This window comes from Tetranychus urticae, chromosome 1 (genome assembly GCF_039701765.1).
Source record: "Tetranychus urticae isolate SD_2017Ah chromosome 1, NJAU_TeUrti_SD_1.0, whole genome shotgun sequence".
NCBI classification, from domain to species: domain Eukaryota; kingdom Metazoa; phylum Arthropoda; class Arachnida; order Trombidiformes; family Tetranychidae; genus Tetranychus; species Tetranychus urticae.
Genome location: NC_142958.1, coordinates 7828913 through 7853426, shown reverse-complemented (window position 1 = coordinate 7853426; position 24514 = coordinate 7828913). Strand labels below are relative to the sequence as shown.

Sequence of the window (24514 nt, the reverse complement as noted above, 5' to 3'; positions counted from 1 at the left end):
TAAACCAAATTACCCATTTAAGGTCCGAGATTTTGAAACAGTTGAGGGTTAACTCCTTAATTGGTAACAAAGATCATGGATCAAAGATAATTGAAGTTGTTAATGAACAGTGTAATGTAATTTCATTTGGATGCATTTCAAATATTAATGAAAGCTCATATTTTTCCAGTTTCAATTGAATTTGATTTATCATGTAACAACCTAAACCAGATTTGTTTTATACAAATCTCTTAAATCTCATGATTTTCCTGTTTAAAAGCAACCGATTGCTTACAAACAAATCATCTTTCCTACCCTTTCCAATTAGTTTGTCAACCAAAAATTGGGAATCGATGAGGACAGACGAATCAGTGAAAGCAATAGCAACAATCTTGATTGACATGTTTTTTTGGACAATTTTTCATTTCAATTTTTAAGTGTTACACTTACTCATTCAACATGACATCCATTAATCAATTTAAATCAAAATTAACGTTAAAATTAAAAGTGTCAGTGAAATGAAAAAAAAAACAGAGAGGACAACAATGAAGGAAAGGAAAGCAAAATGTCGACAAAAAACGTTGGGTCAACCAGAATCTATAAGAGCACAAATATCAAGTGTTGACCAATTGAGTTTCAGAAAAAAATCAAATTCAATTTGCAACATTCAATTTATGAAATTCCTCTCCCATGATACTGATCATGTTAACAAGGAGTCAAAGAAATGAGTTAAAATGGTTGGCTAGTTGCACCAATATTACCAGTTGAAAAAAAGTCAAAAAAAATCATTTGGTCAAGTAAAGGGTTCAAGAGATTATATTTTATGAATATTTTAGGTGAACAAAATTTTGCAGGTGGGAGGGAAAAGAGCAGCTCTTGTGAAGATGAGTTACCAGAAAATTTTGGGTGAAGAAGACCAGAAATCGGGTTAAATTTTCGTCTCTTTGGAGGTTATTAAAAATTGGGCAAGTTTACTCCTAGATGCTTCTCTGGACTTGATTATTTCATCTTTTTCTGGCTCCATTGCTCTCAATGTCCGTCTGATAACGATGAGAAAAATCGTGCAGATTTTTTCATGGGCGGAGGCTTACTGACCATTCCACTTTCAGGTCAACTTGTGTGTTGTAGACACAGAATGATGAAAATGTAGAGGCTGATGACGATGATAAAAGGTAAAGGTAATGGTGGTGATGATGATGATCAAGACCGGTTTCATAGATTGTGAGGTTGGTTGAGGGAGGGAGAGAAAGGGAAAATGATCATGTGATGAGGCAAAAGTGAGATTTGGCGGGGTTAGTTGAAAGATAGTTAGATGTAGAGTTATTTTTTTTACTACTGCTAAAACCTGATTTTGTTTTGAAACAACGAGTCGGCCTGAAACAACAACAATAATCAACAATAACTCATCAAACCATCACATCACATCAACATACATCTACCAAGTTAAAATCATTTGTTTATCTGGTTGGTGAAGAGAAGAAGAAAAAATAGCTCTTTGTTACTAATTTTAATCTGGTTAAGTGTTTATTGTGTTTTGACCCTTGATCTTGTACTTTATTCAGAGTCCTTCTATCAACCTTTCCATCAAGTGTCATCTTCATTTGAATTGTCCTTGGTGCTCTCAATTGCTGTTATTTAAAATTACTGTTTTACATAATTGTTACAAAAACACCCAAAAATTTGGTACACCTTTCATCATCTGGTCAACTCTATTAACCAAATAGTCAATTTTACGTGAAATATTTTAAATTCCAGGAATTTCATTGCAAGTGATTTACAATAAATAAAGGTGAGTTATCATGTTAATTTGTTTGATAAAAATTTTTAATTGCTGTACAATTGTTGGGTTAATATTATTGTGTATAAATGAAAGGTTGATAAAAAAACAGAAATGTTTAAAGATGTAAACGTTGGGTTGAAAGATTGCATTGATTATGTCTTATTTGGTGGTTTATTGGTCGATCAAAATCGTGAAAGCTATCAATTAGTTGATTTCATGTGTTTAGTCAATCAATTGCTGTAGTCAATAATCAACTGGATATAATTATTAGGAATTGGAGGTGTTATTTGAAAGATAATTTGGTGTCAAAGTTTCATTGTCTAACCCAAAAGGGGAAAACTTGTGAAGCTGAAGGGCTCATTGGATCAGCACTGTTGTCAATGGTTGAATATTGGGCTTTACCAGTGTAAGGCGCTGGTCTATGGAAGCCAGAATTGTTATTCAATACTCTCCATGATGAAGAAGAAGATTTATTTCTTTGCCTGGGTCTTTTTGATGGTGGAAAGGGTTTATCTGTTGATAATTTGTTTACAATGGGTGAATTGTAAGATGAAACAGATGATACCAAATGGTTTGTAGAGTATCCGGGTTTAGATGGATGACGGTAATTCTGGTTGGACTTGGCTTTTTGAGTGCGTATATTTTGTCGACGACGATTTCCGCGTTTATTTGATCGATAATAATCACCATCATCGATAGAATCAGGGTTTTCATTTGTCATCATACTATTGTTCTCAATTGATTCATTGATTCGGTGTTCATCCCTATCATAGTCACGATCTCCATGATCTTCATTTTCTTCCTCATCATCACCTCTATTCCCACCATGAAATGATTGATTAGGTGGTATTAGGAATTTATCATGAGTTATAAAGGGAACAGCAACTTGATAAGGTGAAGGGTAATATTTGGGGATAAAAAAAACCTTTGGTTTAGGATTATATTTAGCAATCATACCCAATGTTAACTGTGAAAGTTGACGTTTATTTGCTGGTGTTGATCGTGGAAAGGAGATACTAAATTGCGGTGATGAAGGAAGGTCTTTGGAGCCAAATATGTTTGACCTATGTCCTGAATTAATTGGTAAACTGGAAGAGAAAGCAGAAGATAAAGAGGGACGAGTAAATGAAAATGAAGACGAAATATCTTGACGTCTTTGGTTAACTGGAAAGGATCTTATGGAGGGAATAATGGCTGCCAATGGTGAAGATGAACCAGACGATGACAAATCGGTTGAAGGTGAAACTGCCAATGGTTTAATGTTGCTTGAAGACGTCATTGGTGAAGATAATGACTTTGAACTAGTTACTGTGGCTGCTTTTGCTTTACTTGCTGATGTTAATTTATTTATAACTCCGGGATACCTTTGACCTGTTGATTTACCACTTAAATAGAGTTTATCATAAATGCGTACATTGCGGTCATTGCGTGTTATCCAGGAGATAAATGAGGACAATGGATTGGTTATTTTCTCGTATGGTAATTGGAAAAGCTTGGGTTTTAGTGAATTAGGAGTCGTATTGTCAAACCAGGATGACCTCTCTGGAGTATTTTTACTAGCTGTTGGACCTGAAGGGACATCTTGGTTACCTGTTACACCAATTACACCGAAATCCAACGACAATGTGATCAACAAATGAATTACCCAAATCGTCTGGAGTTATTTTCAAGTTATTTTGGTGCCAGTTTTTTTTCATGTGGTTGGTTTGATTGACATGGAAGCAAAATGGAAACAAGGAGAAATTGAAGGAAACAAAACAATTACAAGTTAACATTTTCACTCTCCATAAGATATGTTTATACATTTGGGTGAACAGAACAATCAAACAAATTTTATCATCTACATCATCCCTTGTTTCATTGTATGGTTTGGCCAAAGGAACAAAAATGGACAATGATGGTCATGGTTATTTCTTTTCTTTATCGTCATGGTCAATCAACTTATATCTAAAATAATTGTGTAACCCTAACAATAATCAACAACAACTCAAGTAGCAATAGGTGTATTAATGAAGCAAAGTTAACCATCATTTTCTATGGGCAACATCAAAACCATCAAATGTATGAAACAAGTCAACATTTCTTTTGGATTTAAGGATTCTGTTCAACAATGAAAAATATGCTGATGAATAGTGAGAATATATTCAACAATGGGTTTCATGGGATACCCTCAATGGATTCAATTCATGAAAAAATCTACTCGAACAAGCTCATGGATCAAACAATGAATTGAATTTTTTAAAAACTGAAAGTGTTTGACTTGAAATGGATGGCGGTTAAAGAACGAGATTATTTAACTTCAAGCAAACTTTTTGTTCAAACCAGGTTTACCCTGTAATCTTTCAATGAGTCTTTCAGCAAAGATAATCATGAAGGCCATCACCGGTCTGGTGACATCAATTGGACTTTGAGGATTTGGCATTGGAATGATATCATCAATTGTATGTTGGTTACAAACCTTTCTACTCGTGTTTAGGCCTCTGAATGTACTCAACTTTTCATGAATCTTTTATGAAAATCTGCCTTTGTTAATTCAACTATTATACCTCAACCATTGCCTACTCTGGTAATTTACACGGCTGATAATTATTTCAACCAGATACACTCTCAGCAATCAACTCAACACTAGTTATGGGAAGATACCTGATTTTGTTTCCAATTCAACTGCATCATTATAATGCTGTCATTTTGACTTCATCTTTTTCAACCTCAAGGATACTTTTAACCACAGTTTCAACATATACATAATCTGATCATCTCATCCTCATCTTCATTATCGTTTATCATTTATCATTTTTCATCTCTCGCAATTTTTAACCTCTCTGGCTACGTTGAATTTACTGTAGAGAAGAAAGAGATTGAAGAGAAAGGAAAAGAAATTCAGAAAAAAAACATGAAATCCAGTTTTTCAACCTATCAGTTATACATTTTCCTAACCACCAAACCATGGGAAGGAGAAGGAACCATGAAAAATATAATAATACTTATCATCGTTATTATACTACTCATCATAATGAAGCAGTTAACTACTTGGTTATGAAAGGGAAAGTCAAGCAGTCTGGATTGAAGCTGGAAAGTATAGTAAAACAGAGTGCATGATTTCATTCAGAGGATAAAGATTTTACTTGTTAAACTCTCGAAAGGTGTTGAACCGATGTTTGATAATTCACGATGCTCTCCTGGGTTTGGTTTATTATAATCTGTTGAAGAAACTCCATTGGCAGGTTCATCTTTTTTTCTTCATTTTAATCAACATTTCTCAATCTTTCGGCGTCATCTTTTACCTCATCTTTCAGTGTGAATTTTTCATCTTCTCCCTCCTTCAAAATGATGCCCTAAACGTGCAATTATCCAGTAAACTTTGCCAAGAAAAAGAAGTTGAAAAGCTGACTGAAGAGATGAAAAAAGGAGCCTTTTTGAAATTTATTTGAAAGAAAAGGGTTTAACTCAAGATTGAAAGGAAAAGCTGAATCAAATGAAAAGAAGTAAATTAGAATCACTCGTCTAACTCGTCGTTAGTTAAAGGATTGTTTGCCTGTTTAACAAGCCCATGAAATAAGCTCATATTTACATGACTTTGGTGGTGATGATGAAAATTGCTTTCTCTTTCAAAAATGAAAATGTTGATATCAACATTTTTTGATGCCCAATAAGCATATAAAAAACCAAATCTTCCAAGGATGATTAAGGAAAAGATTAAACCCCTTAAATTGTTCATCATTACAAGATCAATGCCGAATCGTTCAAAAAATTCATTTATACAAGTTTCTCACTCTTTACAAGCCAAAAATTAATCACCATCTACCTTGTCTCAAAGATTTCCTATTGCAAAAGGAAATCGTCTGACATCATCAGCATCGTCATTATTGAAACCATTATCATTATGTTCTTAAATTCAGTTAATTCTTTATTGATTCCTCTCGCCTTCAAGGACTTTGGGTTAATCATTACCGTTGTACTATGCAGAGGGTAATCGGAATGCCAGAACTACTGTGTCCATGATGTTTACAATCGGTGAACAGATGAAAATTGAAGAAAAAAGTGACTACAAGGTTTGATGGCTAAGCCAGTGAACTACAATTTTTACCTGTAACGTATTTGTGATAGCTGCTTATATCATGATAAATTGTTTTTATGACCTTATTCAGCTTGTTTATCTAGATTCTCTTTTTGCTCTTTGGTTACTCCAAAAAAGCCCAAAACTGACTCGAACTTGAACTTGAACTTGAACTCTTTTCTCAACTTGTTTCGGTCTTAAATTGATCAATGACCTCAAAGAGGATAGTTAATTGGAAGCAAAGTAAATGCAAATGATTACATGTCATATAAAAAGTAATAACATGAAAATATTGTCCTGATAACTTGGTCAAAACAAAAAAAAAGACTCAACAAAGCGATGTAATTTTACTACCTTGAAGGGCAAGACTTTTTCATCAAAACAAGATTGGACAAGATTGAACAAGATGCTTTCAAATAACACTCATTAATATCACCAATATCACAAAAGGAATCCATAATCATAATTCATTTCTTTCACTTGGATTATGGACCACAAAATGACCATCACTGTCTGTCTATGTTCACCAGCAATTCGGTATTTCAATATTGACTTAAAGTCTCTCTATGGATCAACCCTGATAGCCAAGAAACACAAGGGTGTGATGATGATGAAAATCAATGGTTAAAGGACGGGAGGAATACCAATCACCTTTGAATAATAATGATACTATTTTTTACGTTCAAGAGATTCCAAAGATGTAACGATAACTTAGGCTTGTCAATATCTCAGGGTTTTCAGGGTTTTTAGCTTAGGTTTTGCAACTCAAAAAAAAAAACCTAGAAACCGGATAATTTTGATGAGAAGCTAAAAAATAGACTTGTTAAGGTATCACAAGAATCTTGTAAGTTCCCTGTTGAGAGTTGATGTTGACTCTTAAGATCAGGTCATTCTAGAAAAATATTTATCTCTCTCTCTCTCTCTTTCTCTTTCTCTCGTTATTGGTTTTTCTTGGTATTTTTAGGTCATTTATTTAACAAATTGGTGTTGTAAAATGTTGTTAAGGTCAGTTGAGGTCAGCTCTAGTTTTGTTAAGATATTAGGTTAATTCGAGTCTAAGAGTAAAAAATTTGTGTTCATTATTTAAGGATAAATTGTTGTTCAGTACAAACCTTCATTTGATTGATTTCACTCTTTGATCTTGTTGTGTCAAGATGTAAATTTTTGATGCAAATAGTGTTTCAAATTGTGATGATTGTTAATCAATGTTATTGTATATACTAATACAGTTTATTGATTTAAAATTGAGATCACACTTGTAAATCACACATTGAAACGATTACTTTAACACAATTCACCAATTGAAATGTTGAATATATTTTAATCACGTAACAAATACAAAAATAATGTTCAAAATATTATTGATTAAGAATTAATTTTGCTCACATTGATCAATTAGACGTTTAAATAATCTCAATAACTTCAATTTGAATGATAGGAAATTTTGTTATGAGGATGAACAGAAATTCAAATGAAATATGAGCGTTTGTTTGAATTGAAATGAGAGGTTTCAATGTCTGTTTTGTTTTAGATTGATACAAATATTGGAAGACACATTTGTTTATTGGTTGAGATAATATTTATGATTAAAATGAAGATGAAGATGATGAGAAAGAGAGAAAGAAGGAGAAATGAGGAGAAATAATTTGATTTAAAAAGGGTCAATGGGATGATCGAGATGGTGGTCAACCTGTTGATGAGGATGCTGATCAACAAAAATTAAGCTAATAGTAGGAATGTAGAGATGAATGAAGAGGGCGAAGATGATGAGGATGAGGAAGATTGATAAAGGAAAATTGGGATAAAAAAAGATGTAATAATGATGTTGACTTGGACCGAGTTGTTTATGTGTTGTTATTATTACTAACAACTGTAAAATAACAACTTTGCTTTATTTTTAATCTTTTAACCTTATGTTCATTAGGAATACCGGATTATCATGTTACCACCAATTTTTACCAGTTTAATCAATTTAGCCTTTTCCTAATCATAAAACACTTGTTCAATTTGAATTGTATTTTCACATTTTTCATCATTTAGCTTTGAAAGGCGATAGTAGTATAAAATGGCTGGCTCCAGCCATTCATTACTACTGTTGGTGTTTGAGTTTGATTTTATCCTAGAAATTAAAGCTTTGCTTGTGTCTTTCATTATTTTTGGTTATTTTCTGGTTTTTTGGGTTAAATTTTTCTTAATCTATTCAGCTTTTTGTCTTTGATTGTCCAGTCACTCGGCCATGATTAGATTGATCAATGGCTTGATGGCTTGGCTTGTAGACCTTCATGATTTGAATAATTTAGGTCAATCAAGAGATCTTTTTTATCGCTATTAATATTTTAGTTTTGGTTCAATTAATGATTGGGATTGGAAAGGGACTGTAAAAAGATTAGTAATAATAGTGAAAATAATAAAAATGATAATAGCTATTGTTAATAATGGATGTTTATAATGTTATTTTGACAGTAAATGGACAATAGATGAGTTTAAAGTTAAAAGATGATTTAAATTTATTATTGAAACAGTTAATTGATGCTGGTTAATTGTGTGTGTGTGTCTATTGATGGTTGAATTGGATTTATGATAATTTAAAGGATTCAATCAACTGGATCAAATTTAATGATTGCTAAATTTCAATCATAATTTGAATGGACTAGAATTGATAATGAAATGTTTAACGGTCACGTCATTTGATTAATACAAATCTCCTACAGTGAATCGTTGTTCCCTGTAAACAGTGTTTGTATTTCATTGAAATCTTTTCACATTGATCATTCCTTTAAACCCAAAGGCTAAATTATATTGATTAGTTGGTGATAATTATAGTTAAATGTGTATTAATTGGGTTTGTCCATTGACACACCATTTTTGGGTTCAAGATGAAACCAGAAAATGAATTTTTCAAAAATGGTTAAGCTTCTTAAATAATTTGGGTTTAGCACAATTTTCACTGTCAATTTCAACGCAAATTGATATTATTAATTTTTTGCTAATCACTTAATCTCTATTAATCCAAAAATTGATTGATTCAAGTTTGCTTTGTATTCAAATTGACCGCTCTAATTTGTCTGACTTGCAAAAGATTTACCAAATATCCAATCAGATTCAAGAAGATCTTTTGTTTGTTTTCGCTCGCTTGGTAATCTAGTTAAGCTAATCTTGTCTTTCTTTAAGATTAGTGATTTTAAATACAATAGCTTTAAAATGTTAACCTTTAATCATTAGTGATGATTCATTACAATAATCTTCACCATTTGTTGTCCAAGTGTAGTAAATATTTTAAAGTCGTGTTTACTGATCCAATCAAACCATCTTAAACTGGTCGTTTGGCTTATTGGAAGTCGGTTAATCGGACTGTAAAGTTAATTAAACCTAACTGGTGGCTATTTATACGGATGTTTGTCAATGTCAATAGTAATTTATGGATGTGAATAATTAACTTCCTTAACTTATTCTCGTTGGCATCTCGAGGAAAGTCATCAAACTTTGGAGTTGTTTGGTCGATGCCTTGGTAGAGAAAGTTCAAGACGATGGAGGAAGATTAGAAACTGGTGAAGGCAAAAGAGGAAGAGATAGTAAATTGTGATCCAGCTATTTCAGTTGAATTATAAACCATGATTTTAGGGATGAAAAGTGAATGGTTTTTTTGGAGGCAAAAGTATGATGATGACGAGTAAAATGGTGGAGGAGGAAGAAAGCAAAAAGGAGAACGAAGAAGAAGAGGTAAAAGTTGAAGTAAAATTAATGGGATAAGAGCATTAACCATTGTTGTTTATCATGTTCATTGTTATTGTTGATTTTTACTTGAATATGTTTACTTCCTAAGACATCATCTCCATCTCTATCATCATCATCATGCAACAATCCAAAAAGCATCACCACTTTAAACCATCCTAAACTTATGTTTATCTTCTCACTCTACCTTGGCTTCCATCCAAATTTGATACTGCAATTAAGGAACCTAAAAGACGGAAAAAGTTTGACTCACACGAAAAAAAAGATGGTTTTAAAAATCACAGAGAAATCAATCTATTTCCGGTTACTTGTTGTTAAGTCTAGACTCGCAGCCAAACAATGAAGTGTCATCCACTGAGACGATGAAATGATCGAGAAACAATCAAAAAACGATCAAGAAATGGCCTGAAAATGTGACTAAACAATCGCTTGGAAGCAAATTTAAAGACAAGATTATTCCCTCCAAGATTAGCCATGTTGCTGGAAAGATTGAACCTAAAAACCAGGAAGCCATGTTTAACCATTTCCTCAATGGACTGTCAATGTTTTAGCCACAATTTTATCCATTTAACTGGTGATTAATTGAATTATTTAACTGTTTAAAATGGCTAAACAATCTATGGACCTGTCTTGTTAAAATTCAATTAATAATGACTATTTAATGTGAATCTACTGCAGTTTGAAAGGTTGACTCTGAAAGGCACAAGGAAAAAGTTGATTAACAATCAAATGTACAACAGTTGAAATTGTACTGTTTTTTGGCAATTTGCCTTTGCCGTTGATGGAAGAGACTGTGAAGATTATGATGAAGATGCAAAAATACTGAACAAGTATTTATAACCAGATAATCCCGAAATAGAGTTACCCTCTCAATGGTGACAACTGAAGAGTCAAGTTTTTGATATTTTTTTTCAAGAATAATCTGGCATAGCATTGGAATCAATATTACTGAATAATCATGTGCAATCTTGATAACCACGCATGCTAATAACAATGTTTTCATCTTTTTTTTATCATCATCTTCTACTTCTTGCACTTTACGTTAGAAAGTAAAATCATCTTTTTTACTTCTTCCCTTTTCATTTCATCTTTAGATTCACTGACGTTCAAGACAAGGATCCAAGTCAATCCAAAGCGGAGTAAACCTATTTATTACGGTGTTATTATTATTTTAATTTTATCCAAGTGTAATCAAGTTGATTGTGCTTCTGTGTTTGTGTTATTTTTAAACCAATTTAACAAAGGAATCTTTATTTAAATAACATCCATTGGAAGGAAGAGTTGACCAAAACAAAATCAAAATCGATGCCTAAACCAGGATTTGACGTTGATGAAGACTCTCGTCCATGTAAGTCAACCATCTTTGTTTCATTTGATTTGCTGTTTGATCAGTTTAATCCACCAATTTAACCATCATTCTGAGGACAATCTCAATCATCGTTAACAATCAAACAACTTGATTAACAGCATGGCAAGTTACCTTGTAACTAACACATAAACACACTAAGCTCTAAGCTTTTTTTGCCTTATTGTTTGACCTAACAAAGTGAATGACTTTCTGTGTTCAAGTCATTGTCAAATGAAATAGCTTTTGCTTAAATTGCCAATTGTTGATCTAATTAAACTTCACGGTTATTGATTACAATTTTTGTCTAACTCTGCCTTTTCAACATCAATCTATTGTTAAATGTATTGTTTTCAATGGAAATAGCAATTGTAATATTGATTTAGTCTTTTTAACCTGCATCCAATCCAATTGTGAATTCAATCAAATTAATCCACTATTATCTTTCTCAATTGATTATTTAACTTCTTGCTTAAAGCCATCTAAAGTCACCATTAAATGATTGAAACCCAATAATTGGATTGTCAATTTTAATTTAATCTGTTCGGTACTTCTTCACATAATACCTATTAACACCATATTAATGATGATAATAATCATAATCATCATCATAATCATCTTGATCCTATTTTTTGTGCTGCTAATTTGTGTGCATTGTATTTCCTTTGCTTACACTTAAAATTGACTGAAAAATGACCTTAATTGTTGAAGCAAATTGTCATACAATTGTCATACAAAAGTTACCTGATTTTTTTGCATGATCTCATCAAGCAATTGATTCAGCTAATTGAATCTTATCCCATCCGGAAAATGTTATTTCAATTATTTTTTTTGCATTCTATCTGATAAATTGTTTGCTTTGTTTTGCATCTCGCCATTATTCATGTCTATTATCATCATTATACTTTATTCATTCATCACTTTTTTAACAGTTAAATTGTTGCCCTGATTTGTCCTAACAATTTGTATAATCACACTTCTCAAAAATGCAATTACATCTGTCACAATTAAACAAATTCAATCCCTAACGTTTAACCATTCAATCAAATATCTTAAAGGCTCTTTAATATCCGATAGTCTGTATCCATTATCCATATCTGATCCAGTCTGTTTACAAACCCAAATTAACCAGAACCCAATATTCAGTTGAAACCTGGAATAATAAACAACTTACTTTTAGACATAATTCACATATAAATTGGTCATTAATTGGACATTAATTAGACTGTAGTTTAGTTATGTATAAATCACCAATTTCCTAGTAATGCTTATTCCTGGCCTTGATTAACTTCATCAGAACGATCCTTATGTTTTCACATTTTTCTTGTTTAACCTTTACATTTCATTTACTTTTGTTTCTTTTATTATTATTTTTTCATCCCAATCTTCCTCATCCTCATCTCTCTCTATCTTTCTATTTCTCATCTCAACCTGATAATGGATAAAATAATGATATTAATAATGATGACTAAATAAAGACCGTCAGAAACGGTATGAGATGATAATACGGGAAAGTGTTCCCATTGAATTGCCTCCTGATGTTGTAAGGTGTAAGTTATCCTCATCCACATTTTATTATTTTATTATCACTTACCTTATCAATTTCAACATTTTATATTAATTTGATTTTTGGGATATCTTTTTGAGATTTTAATCAACCATTCAATTGTTAACTATAACTGTTGATGAGCAAAACATAACCAAACAAAAAGAAACACATTACGCCCAAGAAATGTTGGGTGTTCAATAATTTATAGTCAAATAGACCAGCAGATGATTATGATTATGATTTTGGTGATTTTGACTGAATCTGGTGAATGCTGGTGTTGGTGACAATTATAAAATCATTTGATATTTGGCATTGGTTTAAAACAGTTCTAGGATTAAAATGAAGATGGCAGTCTATGAGAGTTAACAACGGCTTAAAATAAAAAGCTTAACAATGACCTCTTCATTACTTTCCCACAGCTAGATGTGTGTGTCATAGTTTACAAGTTAATTATCTTGAGTATCTTCATCTCTCCTCCTTGTCCTCCCCTTATTGTTACTGTTGTAAAGGGTTTCAGGTTATCGTCTACATCTTCGGTTACCAGGTACATAATTGAATACAACCCATTTACCTATTACCTCAACTTAAACCTACTTCCATCTCTTCATCACCATTTTTCGTTCTGCTTTGATCCTTTTTTGTGTCTTCACCTTTTGTTTATCTTGTTTTGTTGATTAGTTACGAGTTTAATTGTTTTTGTGATTTATCTTGTGATAGACTTGTTTTCATTTGATAATTCAATTTTAGTTTGGAACCAATCAAGGCATCATTCAACAATATCACCATTACCAAACTACACAGTACATAGTCAGAGGACACTTTTTTGAATGTTTCATTTTTTTCTCCTTTATTTTCTGGTTTCTTCCTTCTGGTAACAACCTAATTAAACCATTTGTATCTTTGTAAGTTGGTAATTGTTCAATCACCATCTTTAACCTCTTTTTTTTGTTTCTCTTCATCATTACTAGTGGTGTTATTATTTATTATTAGTTGATGTGCTTTTTCATAATCAAAACGGATTCTTAATTCCTTCGTACCTTTTTCCTTCCTTCAAAGAACTTCCTTTATTCTTTCTCTCTCATTTTTTTGCCTTCTTCTTTTCACCTTTATCTCTCTGTCTGTGAATATCTTCTCTTTCTACATTTTTGGGTTAGAGGGATTTTGGCTTTGGGCTTTTTTTCATCTGCTCACTGTTAGTTTTTTGTTATTATCCGACAAAAGCCCGGCTCTTTGCTTCTTGTCTACCGGGTATTCCATCAACCAGTTTTTTTGTTGAGTTTATGTGGAAGTTGTTGATGTTGATTTATTTTCTCTTTGTAATGTGTTGTGTTGTTGTGTTGCAAGGTAAACAAGGCTTGCCCTGGAACCATTGGTTACTCTAAAATCAACTTGTTTCTTTATTCATCATAATCAAGTTAATCGAGATTTATTCCATTTTTCAAATTATCTTGTTAATGATATAATACACTCTTGTGCACACATTGCTTTACCTCTCTTCAGATTCACCACTTTGTTTTTTCCCCTTTGCTTGTTTCAATCTTCATCTCACCTCGTCTCTCTCTCTCTCTCTCTCACTCTTCCCTCCTGTTTGATTCAACTCATTTGATTGCCGGTTTTTAGGTGACTCTAAAGTTGATGATGGTCTTGAAAACATTCAAGTTGATATAACAAACATACGACAACGATTTGAGTCAGGTTCGGAAGAAAGGTACATCTCATCTCCAGTTCCAGATAAATCAGCCCTTCAACGATCTGAAAGTCTTCTTATACGTTTACAAAGGTATGTTTATCCATGTTTATTTTTTTCTCTTCCCTATTATTCCACCTTCTCATCTTGACTTCGACCATATTACAAGTAAATCTGTTCATCATTGTGTCAAAAATATGATTGAAATTTGATTTATCTGTTTGCCTGTATCATTGAGAAATGTTGTCTTCTTTATTATAATTTATAAATAATTGATTAAGCTTTATTTGATTTGATTTTTACACACCATTCTCATTGTTTATTTATTTCAATGATCGATGATGATCTGTTTATTTCATTTTTGTACTTTAAACAAATGGAATATATCTTTACCATTTCAATCATATTTATCAAACAGAAGTGATTGTTGAAGAAACAACTAATGCCCAATGTTTATGTGTCACAACTATTTGTTGAGCTGTTCTCACTGTCCTTAAACGCTTCAGATTTCCTCACCCACCCCTGAACCTTTTGATTTTCTTATTTGGAAATAGTTTAATTTATCAATTGATTGTATACGGTGTTGTTGTGCTGAAGAACCTTTAAAGAGAGGAGGGAAAAAGTAAATAAAACGAGTGAGATTTGATGAATTGAAGATGAATTTGAAGAGTTAGTCATTGCTATCACAACAGCTTTAGTTACTTAAGTAACCGTATTCATCATCATTTGCAAGTTGATGCTACCTGTTAAATACATTACGAGGTAACTTGATGTTGTATTGTCTCTATTAATTGTTCTGTCTGTCTAATTACATTTATTAGCCAAATTTTTACAGCCCAGAGTTAATTAGCGCCACTTTTGTCAGCTATTATTTTAACCTTCTCCACACCAATATGATTCAGTGAAAGAAACAAACCAACAAATTGAAAACTCAATACCATTGTCACTTCACTTCTGTTTTACAACTTTAATGCACGATATCCTTCAACCAACTAATAATCAACACTCAAGTCAATTTGTAACTTGTTCAGTGTAAAATCATGATTCTCAATGGTTTACAATTTCATTGATTGTTCAAATTGATATAGTTATACATTAACCTTCATTAACACACTGTACTCTTTATTGTTCACTTTACCAAAAAAAACCTTGTATCTCTTGAATTTCCCTTTTACTCTATCAAATAGTTTACCTTTATTAATTTTTGTGTGTTTTTATTTTTCTTGTTAAACAGATACCAATCAGCAATATCAGGTGAAAAGATGACTGAAAAAGAAGCTGACTCTTGCTCATCTTCAGGTGATTCAAGTGACGAAGAAGGTGAATTACATTTAGTTCGTGAGACCAAAAGAAAAGAAAAGGTTCCTTTTGTTGGTTTGTCGGCTCTTCGATCTCAATGGGAAACTGGTAAAGTACCTCGAGGTGAAAGTCTTGACGAACCCATCAGAGAAGATAATGGAACCAAAGATGAACTCTACAAATTACGACAAAGAATATGTCTTGGTCGATCTGCTTCGATGAGACAAGTTTATGAAAAAGGTGGCAACCTGTCTGTTTCACCATCACCCAAGACTGAATCCTTGCATATTGAATCATCTGTTAAAGCTATCTCATTGAAAGAAAAATTTGAAAAAGGACAAATTGAAAATGAAACGGACGAAGGACGGTTAGAAAGATTTAAGAAGGATAAAGAGGAAGATCTTAAATTGGTCACTGAAGCCGAAACTGCAGCCCGTGAAGCCAAAAATCTATTCAAACAAATGGATGCTACATTATCCAAGCAAACAGCTGTTTCACCAGTTATCCACCATTATAATAACAACAATAACAACAATGGTCCTCGCAGTAACCGAGAAACACCAATTCCTGAGACAATGCCCTCAAATAAACCAGTGGAAATAATTAAGTGCAGCGATCCAAGTGTTAAAGAGGAAGTTGTCATTGAAACAAAAGAGATTCAAGAAAGATACAAGTTCTTTGAATGTTACCAAAATAATATTAACAGTGGAAGTAAAGGTGATAGTGAGGTTAATGGTGTCAAAGAAAACGGGTTTGGTAAAACTCGTGAAATGACTCCACCTCGTAATGGTGGTGATGCCTTGGACTGTGGACCAAGAGTTGAAATTTTACCCGATGCCAATATTGTAATCTCAAATAATGATGTGAACAATGAAATTCCAAAAATTGATACAACTTCTAAAATGTTGAATAAATTTAAACAATTGGAGAATCAAATGAACCAAGAAAATATCTCACATAAACCCATTGGAGGTACACCTAAACCGCTCAAACGCATCACACCACCAAGAGAGTTCACAAAGGATGTTATCGAAAATGAACCTCAAACCGAACGTGATCCCAACATTGGTAATTAACCAAATTTAATTTCAATTATTTACCCAAACATCAAACATTCAACCTTCCACCAGCCTTGCTCCATACCATCTCTGGTTATCCCTCAAAAAATTAAACTCTAACCTTCTTTAACCTTTTCTTTTCTTCCTTCCTTTTTCCTTCAGTTAAATCAAGCTACAAGACTGAAGATGTGATTCCAGTTGAGCCCAAATTGGCACGAAGTTTGACCGCAAAATTTGAGAACTGGTCCCAAGTTGATGAAAAGGAAAACAAACGCAACTCAATTAATGTAGAAGAAGATGCTTTACCAGCTCATGGGATAACTAAAAATTTGGTTGCCAAATTTGGATCTATTCGTGATGACAGTCCAACCAAACCAACAGAAAAGACCAAAACTCGAGTCAATCGTTTTGTGGTAAGTCTATCATTCATTTATACTTTACTTCATATTTTGCATCTTTGCATCATTTAACTGTATTAGTGATATTTCATTAACTCGACCAGCTTGGCAAAACATCACATAATAACATTTTTTTGTATTTAATAGCAACATTTATCAAATCCATCATCATGATATGTTGTCACCTTTGCACTCTTTATTTCTTAACCAAGCCTGTTTTTTTTCAACCTGCATCCACATTAATGTTTTATTGCGTTTTATATTAATTTTATTTTATTTGATGAAATAATGAAATCGCACTCTGTACTAATGTGATTAGTAAGCAAAGCGCAATTGAATTATATACTTACGCTTATTTTTTTGGTGTGTCTCCTTGCAAACTTCAACAATTTTGTCTATTGCATGAATGATGTTTGATTTCATTGTAATCAAATGACTGAATATCACTTTTTCAACTCAATATCTCAAATTATTCTGTATTTTCCTTTCATAATACAATCTGTAGACATCTGTAGAGTTCATTGTTATAGACATTTCTGTATCAATTCAAGTGTTATCTACTAATTATACAGAGTAGCTTCGTAATAATTTACCTTTCTACTTTCACCCTTTAATTCTGGTTTTTTTATTTTTACTTTTTATGCAATTGTTATAAATTTTTATACTTTTAGGTTCGACTATAGTTAATGGAGTAGTTTAATTGTCCAACTCTTTTTTTTGATGCGATTTATTGTTATCTTTATATTTGCTGACTTTTGTTGGTTAAATTTCCTCCCATTTTCCAGGTTTCATTATGACGAATTGAACTCATATAAAGATCATAACTCAGTTTATCATTTTAAAAAGTCATGAGCCTTTTGAAGATAAAAACATGACAATTTAATAAAAATTTTGCACCAAAAATAAGGTTTAAGGGAAATGAACTTTTCATTTTTACCTTAGAATCTCAATTCTAATGTTAATCGTGTCATAATTTTGTTGAAGCAACAGATCACCAGTCAATCAAATTATCAGTTTGAATTCATCTCAACTATCGACCCAATTAAACTCTTAATTGCAATCGAGACAGAGCTTTGATAAAACAAAGCCATTAGTTTTAATTTGCTCAAAAAAAAGGTAACTAAAGAAATCAGAAAAAGTATTTCTTGTTATTGTCAGTGCTTAAGAATAGCGAAATTATTGAAGCAATTGCAAGTCTCTTTCGACCTTAATTTCAATAATAGCCAATCTTTAGACATTTAATCACAATTAGATCAACTAAACAACTAAACATTAATGGATTCATCCTGATATCAGATGTAAATAGAGTATGAAAACTGTCAAATTTCATATTTCCCGTCTTCCATCAATCTATTGATCAACACTCTTAATCAAATTTCCCATCTCGTAATCAGATGAACCCTTGAAACAAATCAATAGTTAATCAATTTGGATCGGAAATTCCTCTTGACTCCGTCATTTTTTGGTTATCTTGTTGATTCAGCTTTCCGTTTCATTGAGTAAAATCAGTTGAATTTTGAATTTACAATTTTTGCAATTTTTCAAAATTTGGTTAACTTTAAATTAAATGATTCATTTCAAATTGAACCCACAACAAGGCTAGATTACCTTATTATGTTTATACTAATTTGTTGTTATTTATTCTCAATAATTACTCATGAAAACCATCATCCTACGTTTAATTTGTATTGTTAGTAATCAAAAGGCTCATTTGAAAGGTAATCATTTAAACTCTTTCAATTGTTAATAGTTGAACAATGAAACGGTTAATTTATTGGTTATTATGTGATATTGATACAGCCAAATAATAACCATGAAAGCATATAAACTGGTTAACAATTAAAGAGGCCAAGTTCAAAGTAAGGAATAACAATCAACATAGTTGATTTATTAAACATGATCCATATCAATGGCCAATAATTCATCTCAACCCTCAACCATAATAACCATTTCCAACACAAAATACAATACTTTGAATCAAGCTTATTATTATCATTGAAATTTACCATCTAATTTAGTTTCATTATTTGCTCAACAATCAATATTTACTATTTAAGATTCAATCTGATCCAAGTTTATTTAAAGGCAAAAATTGAAAAATCAAAAGCTCTGTTAATCAGCAATTTTTACTTCCATTTTCATTCATTTAATTTCTGATTGATTGAATGTTTGACAAACCATTATGGCTGTGTCACTGCTTAAATGTGCAAATTGTAATTAACTCATATTTTCATTAAAAACACTAATGCATGAAAATCTTGCACGTTAGGTGACAATTGAACCTTTTTACGCATCTTTTTCCTTTCTAATAATATATTATTGTTATAAATAATATGCCATTTGGATAGACTTTAAATGATGCAAATCTAAGACAACTTCAAGCTTGATCATCATTTCATATTCATTGAATGTGTGAAAGTCAAACGACCGATTGATTGCCACTTTACCTGTAACAATTTTGTCTGTCTCTTGACCTTATTTCCCTTCCCTATCATCATCTCTCTTTTTTTCAATGTCACAGTAAATTCAAGATTATAAGTGGAACGGAATGCGTGCTCTTTGAAAGGATAAGCACACACACACAGAAGGAGCTAAATCGCGTGTAAAAAAACACCCATAAATGCAAACGAGAAACTCAACTCTCCATTAAACCGCAGTCAAAAAAAAGTTATCCATTTTTACTTTCCTCTGATTTGCTGTCTAATATTACCCAGTAAATGAAGCACATCAACTGTATAACACCAAAGACACCCAACATTGGGATACCAAAAAAACCCACAAAAGCTGAGCTAAATTTTGGTTCAACTGAATCTCATTGAAAAATCACCTCTTAAAGTATATGAAAGTCCTTTCATGTTGACTTATTAGTTGTATGTTAATGTTAACACTAAATTGTTATTTACACAAATGAACCACTGAATTGATTGTAAACAATCAATTAGCTGTTTACCTATTTATATCATTTTGAAAATGTAAATAATTTGGGACAACAAAGGACTTGACAGTAATCTTGATCGCCCCATTGATTAGGACTGGTTTTGGTTTGCAAGTGACTAAAGTCTCAGAGTAACTTCTTCCGTCTAAAATGAAATGAAATTTACCAAAAAACCGTTAATTGTTATTACAGTCAATCTGACGATTTGATTATTTTTTGTTCATCTTGAAGGTTAATCAAATCAAATGTTTACAATATAAATTAATCATTCAACAAGCAATATCAACAAATGAAACAACATTGACAAGCAATCAAACAAAAAAAACAAAAGTGAAGCTTCCAAAAGCAAATCTTCAAGCTTTCGTATGCAATTAATAATCGCTATTACTTATGATTACTATTATTTATTATTACAATTACAATTATTGCTATTATTACTATTATTTACAGAGAGCTTCATTTCACTTTGTGTCTGATAATTTTTTTGTTTTCACCTTTCCTTTCATCCCCAATTGAAAACATTAATAAACCCATTTTTCAGCTTGATTTCAAGTTTATTTTGTTTCACCATTTTTTTCAATTTCACCAGTTTTTTCAGTTATTTTACCAGAAAAAAATCTTTCATTTCTCTCTTTCACATTTAATCATCTTCTATCAACCTTTACATGCAAAGTAAATCTTTCATGAAACGAAAGTGATTCGTTTGAAATAATGTTTCCAATATCGTTATGATTTTAAATGGTTATGGCTGTAACCCAAATATCCCGAGCTGATTTATCTGTTCAACTAACACTGAATAACCAAAAAGATGTTACTTAACTTTTGCTTGTCGCAAGGAAAATAGCAAAAATACTATTAATATATAAAGATATTTTTGTGAATTTATTTTCCAGACTATCCATCAACTGAATCCAATTCATTTTGACTTTAGTTCCAAGTCATTTTGGGTGCTTATTCCTTAAATTATTCAAAATTAGCTTTAACATGAATATAAAACTTGTTAATACTAACCTTTACAATTGCTATTTTTGTTTCCCATGTTTTCCTGTAAATTGTGTTAATAATTTTGTTAAAATAGCAACTTTAATTTAAAGCAAAGAGCATTATTTTTTATAAAAATATTGCAATGTTTATGTAACTCTAGTGTTTATGCAATTAGACCTGTTAATCAGTTTAATTAAAAATTAACTCTATCACCGTAATAACTCAAATACATATTGTTGAAACTGTGTCTTGAATTTCATGATTTTTCATGTAAAAATTTCATGATTTTCCTCAATTTCTTACCATTAATCATCACATTACTGGTCATGATGGTTAAAGTCAATATCATCATGTTGATACACATGTAATATTTAGCTAATTTGCAAATTGTTGAGTTGATAATAAAGATAATAATGTTAATTTAGCATCAAATTTGAACTTTCAAACCGATATTCAAATGTAAACTCGTGATTCAATTTTATTTGGCAAAATTTAATCATAATAACGGTTATCTTGAACAGTTGTTTAGCATATAATTAACATGATCATTTACAGGTATTCAGTTATACAAGGAGCTGAAAACATTGAAAATAATATCTTTGGCAAGATAAGAATAATGTTGAAGATGATGTTTATGTGATAATGATTATCATTTTGGGTTATTAATGATTCATTAATAATGGATGATTTTTGTATTTACTTTGGGTTTGTATGAAACCTGTTGAACCCGATTTAAAGGTAAATCATGAACAAATTAATACAAATGTAACGATTCAAGTTTAGAGTAAAGACCATCTCTTGGTTTGCTTAATTAATGAACTACACAAAGTTGGTTAACTATGTAATAATCGTTACTTTAGGAAACAAAAATTACTGTGGATTTGGTTGTTTTAAAAACAGGATTGGTGATCATTTACCCGGATTCAAGTGCCATCATGAAACTTGTCCTTTACTTTTACTATTTCCCTCTTTTAACCTTTTCTGATGCTCATCTAGCTCCATGTAATCACCATGATTACAAACTTATTAAATACAAAATAACCCTGATTATCGACCAATCTGTAATCCTGATTTCCTGATTGCCGTCAGCTATAACTGAATACGGCCTCATCCAGCTGAAATCAACTTGGAGCAAAATTTTATTCATTACTGTGATCTTAGTCGTCAAGCTGATCAAAATTTTTTTTTCATGAAATTCATAATCTTCGATTCTATTATTCATTTAATCTTTTCATTTCTTTTACAGAATGAAGCCAATATTACTGAAGATTGCTCCGTTTGTGGTAAACGTCTTTATCCAATGGAAAAGGTTGAATTCAGTGACATGAAAATGCACAAAAATTGTTTCAAATGTAGTCACTGTTTCTCATCATTAAGGTAAGATTATCGTTAGTCATCAAAGGTTCAACAAGTGTTTACTCCTGTTTCGGCTTTATTGTCCTTTTCACTCACAAGATGACCTCTTGAGCTATCAAATTGTTTAAAATGTTTACTCTTTACTATTTACCTTTTACATGCAGAATCCGTTTTTACCTCTCAGGCTATCATCTATTTTGTATTTGTGTTTGCAGTTGAAACAAATTCATCTAAATTGCTTTAAATATGGTTCAAGTGCATGATTAGCTTCAGTAATTTGTTATTTCTTTTTGTTAATTTTCTTTCTCTCTCTCCCAACTAATGATGATCAAGATGAAAATCAATACAATTGTAAAGGCAAAATATGGGCCAAGGACTGAAACGTGAAAACCATTTTTGGCTAATTGTTTCCTACTTGATAGTTGTGAGAAATGCTAATAGATTCATTGCAAGCACAAATCAATTGATTATTACTGCTATCAGTTTATTTTCTTATAACAATCTATTTTCATTTGCATGGAAACACTGTTTCAGCTGATCAACTTGGATACTTTTAACTAATTAGTTAAATTTAGTCAACAGCTATTAATATACTCGTCATTTTGATCACTTTTTTCTTCTTGTATTTATATTGCTCATGAACTGTGAGTGGTAGAAACGTTGCCAGAACTTTTAGGTTTATATTTGAATTGTTTTTATTCATGTCTTCAATATCTTTGTTCAAAAATCATTGTGAACATTTCAAGATTTATTATGAGAATCGGTTAAATATGCAAGAATGAGAAACTTAAATAATCGTTAACTTGCTCTCAAAGGGTGAGAGTCACGATAACCATTTTTCACACTCTCTTCATTACCCTTTGAAATGTCTCGCAAGAATCGTTTCTATTCAAATGCCTATTTATCATTGATTAACATTTTATACACAATTTGTTAGCTCTTACATGATACTTATCAGTAACTGTGTGAGTCTAAAGGCCAACACAACCCTGGCTTTTATTTAATGAATCTGGTTAAATTTTATTGAACCTTACATCTAAAAACATGTATTCACCTGTATTACCTCCTCCTGTTACTCATCTTCTGTCTCTTGCTTTAATGAATTGCATTTACTAATCTTTTTTTTCTTTTGTTTTTTCATTCTCTTTATCTCATATTTACCATGTAGATTGGAAAATTATACGCTAGCCGCAGGTAAATTTTACTGTATCGTCCACTTCAAACAACTATTCATGGCTAAAGGAAATTATGATGAAGGCTTTGGTGTTGAACAGCACAAGGAAAAATGGAGGAGTCGGGTTAATGTATCACCAACTGTATCTTCACGAAATGATTCACCAAGCTCCGATTTAGATTATGATGATGAATCAAATGATGGACTTAAAGAGAGCAACCATTTTGATCAAGTCGTTGTTTGAATTACTCTGGATAGTGGATAAATTAGCAGAGCCAAGCAAACAAAAGACTCGAAATCGTCATGAAACAATCGAATAGAAGAAACTATTTTTTATACTTATAAATATATATTTATGTTTCTTTAGCTGATCTGTGAACTCAATTTCAAGCGTTATCACCAGAAAAACTTGTTGGTCTTTCTATTTTCACCAATTCTCACCTTTAAATTTTAAGTCTCAATTTTTACTATTGAAATTGTCTACGTTTGTCTCTCTAGTGTTGGAGCTTGAAATTGGACTCACCTACTTTTGCCCACCTTTGGATTACAATCATCAATTGTTTACTAACACTTTTATCAGTTGCTCATCCATTGGATACATTTTTGGATTGAGTAAAGGAAGAATCATCAAGCCGCTTGAATAACGAGAAAGAAATTTTTCTTAATTTTCATTCAATTTCTTTGTTTCTTTTCAATGTTTATCTCTTTCTCCTTTAATCATTATTTTATTATCATTTATTACCATAAATATTATATTATAATTGCTATTACAATTGGTTAAAACTCACTTTGCGAATGATATCGTATCGCTTGTTTACTTCAGTCCAAGTTCATTTCAAAAAGCTGTTGAGTCAAATATTGGCCTCCATATTGTACTGAACAACCTCAATAATTTGTTGAGTTTCCACTGTTGGAATGATAATTGATACAATTGAGTCAAAGGTAGATTAAGTGCTTATCTAATTATCAGGTGATTTATTTATGTACATTTTTGACCCAAAGAGAAATGGCCATTTCTATTTCTCTTTGGCTTTCTCCATCTTCTGAATCATTCCCTTTTCTGTTCTTTTTAATCTTTTAATAAACTCTTTAATTGCTTTAAATTTTTACCTTTTAACCTTATACAATAAACTGAATGCACAATTGTAATTGTTTCCACAAACATAAAAAGTTATTCTCAA

At 31.6% G+C, this 24514-nt stretch overlaps 2 protein-coding genes across 10 annotated transcripts; one reads left to right on the top strand and one right to left on the bottom strand.

The window, feature by feature from the left end:
- Positions 1-1329: 1329 nt before the first annotated feature.
- On the top strand, positions 1330-24482 carry LOC107365508 (uncharacterized). 9 transcript variants are annotated; one of them, XM_089266046.1, is made up of 7 exons: positions 10645-10896; positions 12372-12443; positions 14063-14222; positions 15364-16496; positions 16649-16899; positions 22050-22180; positions 23328-24482. In XM_089266046.1, exons 1-7 carry the CDS (start codon positions 10854-10856, stop codon positions 23575-23577), a joined length of 2040 nt encoding a protein of 679 aa, XP_089122172.1. In that variant the 5' UTR covers positions 10645-10853; the 3' UTR covers positions 23578-24482. The 9 variants fall into 9 exon arrangements, with proteins under 9 accessions (XP_089122339.1, XP_089122172.1, XP_089122227.1 ...); XM_089266213.1 differs by lacking the exons at positions 10645-10896; positions 12372-12443 and adding an exon at positions 1330-1768; XM_089266101.1 differs by lacking the exon at positions 12372-12443.
- On the bottom strand, positions 1786-7158 carry LOC107365510 (uncharacterized). Its single transcript, XM_089266266.1, has one exon. The coding sequence runs from the start codon at positions 3036-3038 to the stop codon at positions 2073-2075; it is 966 nt and encodes a 321-aa protein (XP_089122392.1). The 5' UTR covers positions 3039-7158; the 3' UTR covers positions 1786-2072.
- Positions 24483-24514: the final 32 nt, after the last annotated feature.

Coding starts and splice junctions, on each gene's coding strand:
- LOC107365510 (XM_089266266.1), bottom strand. CDS start 3,038: ATGACGTCTTCAAGCAACATTAAACCATTGGCAGTTTCACCTTCAACC.
- LOC107365508 (XM_089266046.1), top strand. CDS start 10,854: ATGCCTAAACCAGGATTTGACGTTGATGAAGACTCTCGTCCAT. Junction 10,897..12,371: donor TGATGAAGACTCTCGTCCAT/GTAAGTCAACCA, acceptor GACTAAATAAAG/ACCGTCAGAAACGGTATGAG. Junction 16,900..22,049: donor CTCGAGTCAATCGTTTTGTG/GTAAGTCTATCA, acceptor TTTCTTTTACAG/AATGAAGCCAATATTACTGA.